Source organism: Phallusia mammillata, chromosome 1, assembly GCF_965637545.1.
Source record: "Phallusia mammillata chromosome 1, kaPhaMamm4.hap1.1, whole genome shotgun sequence".
Taxonomy (NCBI): Eukaryota; Metazoa; Chordata; class Ascidiacea; order Phlebobranchia; family Ascidiidae; genus Phallusia; species Phallusia mammillata.
The window spans coordinates 32,705,949-32,711,917 of NC_137252.1; the positions used below are offsets into that span (position 1 = coordinate 32,705,949).

The 5,969-nt window shown below is 36.2% G+C and overlaps 1 protein-coding gene across 1 annotated transcript; it reads left to right on the forward strand.

The window, feature by feature from the left end:
- Nucleotides 1-1,397: 1,397 nt before the first annotated feature.
- Nucleotides 1,398-5,592, forward strand: LOC145211426 (protein NLRC5-like). The gene is made up of 5 exons (XM_080080040.1): nt 1,398-1,445; nt 2,546-2,699; nt 3,079-3,120; nt 3,545-3,798; nt 4,699-5,592. Exons 1-5 carry the CDS (start codon nt 1,398-1,400, stop codon nt 5,590-5,592), a joined length of 1,392 nt encoding a protein of 463 aa, XP_079936166.1.
- The last annotated feature ends 377 nt before the right edge of the window (nt 5,593-5,969 follow it).

Below are 5,969 nucleotides of genomic sequence, written 5' to 3' on the forward strand. Positions count from 1 at the left end.
CTCGAAGTATTGGGTTTAAAGTTTCGTACAGGAATCTAAAATTACTTTTCAGACAAACAAACAAATAGTTTTGGAACAATCACTGAAAGATTATCGGGAAATAATTTAGTGAAGTAAATTGAAACGTGTGTTTTATCAAGCAAGTAAAATTTCCGCATTTTGCCGGCGGTCCCCGAGTTGGATGCCCCTACATGTAGAGAGAAAGGTTTTGTGTTTGCTTAGGCCTTTGTAGCTGGTCTGCTCTCATTGCAAGCTTACTTGGTCGTATTTTGTATTCACCTTGTATATATTGCCGAGAACTCCTGTTGTGCAGTATGATGGTAACGTAACAGCTGCTATTGTTGAATTTAGGGATACATGGGCAAAATGTTTTATAGCATTTAACCTGAAAAATTATACGGCCCGGTAACGAACTCCTTTAGGGCTAATTTTAAAGTCACCAATTTGAGTTTAATGAACCAGCAGTTTTTTAACAGTAGTCCAGTGAGGCATTTGTGATTTGTTTTGCTTTGCAATTTAGGTAAAATGCGGTTTGCTGAAAAATCTTGGGTAATAAAATTTGGGGCATTGTAAAGTTTTTCTTTGTCTCATGCAATAGGTTGAATGTCAAACGTTGCTTGCAAATAGTGGCTTTATATTAATGATGTGTACACAGGGTAAAACGCGAGATAGGAGATTGTACGTGCGCAAACAAACCCTATTTATAGGTGGTAAACCAACTGGGTTTTATAATATGTCTCGATGCCATAAGATTCTTATATTCTGCCCTGTTACATACATCTTTGTATGTTGCAACTGTTATTCTACTTATTTGATGGAAAGATGCTTTATAAGAGGGTGACCAGTCTTTTTGGTCTTGCTTTTTCGTGCGTTTTGCATGATTAGATATAGTATATCCTATTGTCGACAGAAGTTTAGTGCAGGAATCTAGAATTAGAAATAGTGTTGCAACAAGCAGTAAAAGGCTAGCTGAAAGTAAGTTAGTGAAGCATGTTGAAAAATGCAACAAGGGTAACAAAGAACAATTTCTTAGAGTTTGTCCGCGGTCCTCGTGCCGGACGCTCTTGCATTTTGGAAAAAAAAGGTTTTATGTTTGCTAAGGCCTTTTGTAGCTAGTCTGCTGACGGTGGAAAGAGGAAGCTTACTTGGTCACAATAATTTGCTGCTTTGGTGACAAAACTTTTTAATGCAAAGCAAAGATGTAAGACTGAAAATACTTTGATGTAGTGATGACGTTAGCTCCACAAGCAAATGATATTCTTATAGTTGATTGGTTTAACAGTTAAATAATATGGAACATTACAATTCGTCTTCACAATGTACTGTATATTTGTTTTAGCTTGTATAAACTGCAGCTTGCATTTTACTGACAACATTTGAGATCCTACTTATCTAAGATGTCTGAGCAAAGTAACATGGAACCTGGAACCAGCGGTTTAAGTAAAGTAAGTCTGCAGTGCATGGATATTTGCTTTTCTATGCTCATGAGTCACGTCATTTAAAAGCGAAAAAACTTATTTTCGGTTTTGTTTTTGTGAATTTTTTAAACATTACATATAATTGAAATTTATCAATTCGCTATTTGCTTAATTTTTACGCGAAACAGGAATAAAATTATGCATGTTGTCAATTATTTGTGTATGCTTCTCATGCATTTAGGCGAGTTTAGAAACCATAATAAAAAATTGTGACACTCGGTAGCAAAATTGTTTAGGTAACATACATAAAATGTAAAATTATTTGAAAACATGCAAAACAGCAAGTCATTCTTTAGTTATACACAACTTTTGTTTTTGTGATTTATATGTTGGCTAAAAATCGGTTTGGCCTGTGTTTAAGAAACACTATAAAACCGTTGGTGTTATGCTATTTGCAAATAGCGCCCTAACAATAATGACGAAAGCAGGCAGCAGTACAGGCGATGATATTTACTTGAGAGCATGGATGACTTTTTAGGTGGTCCACAGGACGTCCAATAAATTTGTAAATAAACTGGAGATGATTGCATATTACATATTGAAAGAGTATCAAAGTGTTAGTTGTTAATAATAGTATGTCACTTCTTATCGGTAGTGAAAACCAGTTTTAGAGAACTGTGTTTAAGTTTAAATGGTTGTTTCGTAAGCATACTTCAATCTTGCTTCAAAATGAAATGGCCCACGATCTTATGTTTACTGGACCTGTGGTCCATGGCCTGAAACGAGTTGAGAACCACTGATGTAAACCGTCCTGTACACTGGTGTTTCTCTCGGCTTAACATAGTCTGATGAAAATGTCGTTAACAATGTGATTGTAGGTATAACTTATAACTACAATACGGTCGGAAAAATGTAACCAAGTTGATTGAGGTCTTGGTCTTGCCCTATGCATATACTGTTTATATTCGAACACTTCTTGCAGAATTTGTTTTAAAAAAACACTTGCTTTTATTGCATCCAAAGTTAGTTATTGTCAAAACACAGGGTGCTTAAGATTAAATATCTTCGAAAACAATGATTAACCATAATTAAAGGTATGCAGTTTTTAAAACTATTCTTCTGTACAGCAGCAACTCACTCAGCCAGATGATAAACCAACTTCTCCTTCTTCTTCTCAACAAAGTTTGGAATTACCAACCCTGACAGCAAAGTCAGTTGTTGGAAATTTGTCTCAATGTTCGATTAGCAACTCAACGGTCAACTTTGTTGCTGGGAACCAGAGTAAGTCTTTATTTTCAATTTCTTTTCGTAACAAATAGAAGACCTGGTATATGATGCAAAACTGTGTCCAAAAAAGTTATTGTATGAAAAGTATTGTACAAATAATTTGGATCAATTTAGCATTTTGTGGTTTTGTTTGTGAAGCAGTTGCACCCTAATTTAAAATTGTTGGCAATTATTACCGTCAATGGCAAGCGATACGTGTCCGTTTTGCTTTCAAAAACATTTATGCTGAAAAATGTCAATTTAAAGTAAAGCTGAAATATATATATAAGCTTTTGAACATATAAATTGCAGGGGGGAAATCGTATCCAATTTTATCATTTTAATGAAGTAGTTTGCTGGTTAATTTTTTTATGACCACAATTTATTATTGTAGGTGTCAAAGCAACCGTGGATTCCTATGAGATAAACACTGACGGTATGTTAATGCAGAAATGTGGTTTGTGACCAGAGAGTGGATAGGCGTGAGACACTTAAAAAAGCGATTTAAGATTGAAATGTAGAAAACTGGTTTACTAACGCCCCACGCTCTTTTTTGTTTCTTGATGTAGTATTCGAAAGCTCTATGTAAACCTAAGAAACATAATAAACAACACCTTTCGGGCACTTTTGTCAATTAAACCTCAACTAGTCAAACAATACCAAAAGAAAAATGTTTACTAATTTGGAGTTATTAAGTAAGTAATTATGTTTTGATGATCGTGCGAAAGGAAAACTCATGACCATTGTGCAAAAAGTGGCATTGAACAGAAACTTTATGAGCCACTGTTGAAAAACAAAGTTTGCCACATTCCTTGCAATTATCGCAGTATGAATTCTTATGCTATATATTCTACATACAGACACCAAGCTTCGAAAAGCGGCTGAAATAATTCAAAGACATCAGATGAAAGAACTTGAACCTGACGTGGTTCTTTGTGACCCGAAGTTGAACCAAGCAGAATTTCCTCAAGTCCATCCAAACATGAGAGAGATTGACATATTTGATGACGAGAAGCCACTGAAAGAAGATTTTAAGCCATCTACGAGCAGGAAAGTAACATTTACTTTAGATGAGCCGTGCGAAGAAGATATGAAGCTATCAACGAGCAAAAAAGTAAAACAAAAGTTTAAAATATTAAAACCTATAAAATTCAAGAATCTTTTTGATCTCCTGGTGAAATTTCGATTCCTTGCTCTAGTTCAGGGGTTCTTAACCTTTTTCTTTCATTACCCACTTCCGCTACTTAATAAACCTATATTCCCCACATACTTTTAAAACTGACTGAAAAATCAAAATGAATCCTAGTGACCTGTGTGACATATCCCAAAGCACAAATAGAGAATCTTTCTAGAAATCTAGATAACTCCTAGAAATGTAAAATCTACCAGATAACTGCTAAAAGTTATTTACCATAACGTTGCTAGCTTATATCGAGTACAAGTAACCTAATCCTCACCTAAATCTAACTTCAATTTAACCATAATTAACTAAAATCAGCTTTCAGAAATCAGAAACTAAACTCCTCGCACCTCGTGGCCAATCGTTGAGCGGTGACAGGTGTCTGTGACGTAACAATGCAACGAGGATTGCGCTATCAGTAGAAATCGAGGCAAATCGTTACAAATTGTAAAACAGTGCACTAGGACTCGGTGTTTGTTAAAAAAAATTACTTTTGTGACTAACTAATCAGATTTACTTCCTTGGATATTCGAGTAAAACTTAAAACAATTTCCCACTTCCAGACCAGAAAGAATTTCCCACTGCATGGATATTCAGTAATTTCCCACTGGTGGGAAATTTCCCAGCGGTTAAGAACCAGTGGAGTACACATGGAACAACAAACCCAACTTCAAATTACCCACTTGAAATCCTCAAATTCCCCACTAGTGGGTAATTACCCACCGGTTAAGAACCACTGCTCTAGTTGGTCCACCAGGTTGTGGAAAAACCACTTTGTCTAAAAGATTAGCAAGATCATTACACTTCCCAAATGTTTTTGTGATTCTCGTTAAGTTCATGAATTTAGGTTACGAAGGGACACTCACAATCCAACAACTTCTGCTTGATTTCCAGTTTAGAGATGTAGATCAGTCGATACGCGATGACGCTTTTAAATGGATGTTAAATAACAAGGAAAAGTGTGTTTTTGTTTTTGACGGCTATGATCAATGGAACCTTTCCCTTAAAGATGAAAGCTCACTAGATATATCATATGATCCTCGCTTATCAGTGCAACAGCTCGTAGCAAATCTTTGCTGTGGGACATTTCTTAAGCAATCCAAACTTGTTCTTACAAGCCGACTCCACTCTATACTTTCTATCCCAACCATATTTCGCCCTAAACTTACTGTGTCTGTTGGCGAACTTCCAGCAGAGAGTGTGCAAACATTGTTTTGCTATTTTGCTGGAGTAAATGGGCATGAATTGTTTGAAAACTTAAGTTACCGAACTCCTCAGTTAATTGAACTTTGCCGCAACCCTCTTCTCATGCAGTTTATTATCTGTGCCAGTTTGGAAAAAGGTTTGTCTGGAGTAAGAACAATAACTGAGGTTTTCAAAATCGTTCTTGGCAAACTTCATGCTTTCGCCCTATCAAGTAAGCGGAACATTAATTCCATTTTAAAAGGAGTTAGCAAAATGGCATATGAGGGAATGCTTCGCAAATCAGTTGTCTTTGCTGATCATCTGAAAAACAACGATCTTGATGGTGTGACAGTCCAAGACATTGTGATTAACGTATCTCGACGCCACAATATATTTGAGGGCGAACAATCGTATTTTTATTTCGTTCATCAAATGTTGCAGGAAATGTTCGCTGCTGTTCACATCTGCAGTTTTATGCCCGTGGTCGATGTTGTCCAAACAATTCACCAGGTGGTCAATGAGAGTCACTGGGGAATGGTTTGAAGGTTCGTTTGTGGACTTTTGCTTGCAAACGAAACTGATTGCAATAAAGGTAAGTAGGTTGAAGCGTTGATGGATCTTATCTAGAAGTTAATGATAGCGAAAAACACATACTAACACTATTCATAACACCAGCTAAAAGTCTGTTATGTACCAGTAGGTGGTACAAAGTGAACACTAGCGCCTTTAGAAATAGGTATTTTATATATCGTTGCTCCTACACAGTTCATGTTTACTTTGTTTTGCATTCATGGTTTGCAGAAACAAATGCTTTGTTGGCTGTTTCTGCAGACAAAGTTGAATTACTTCGCAAAGAGCTGATCAAATTCATGGATAGCGACCTGCGTGGTTATCAACTGACAAGTGAGGAAATGTTTTCG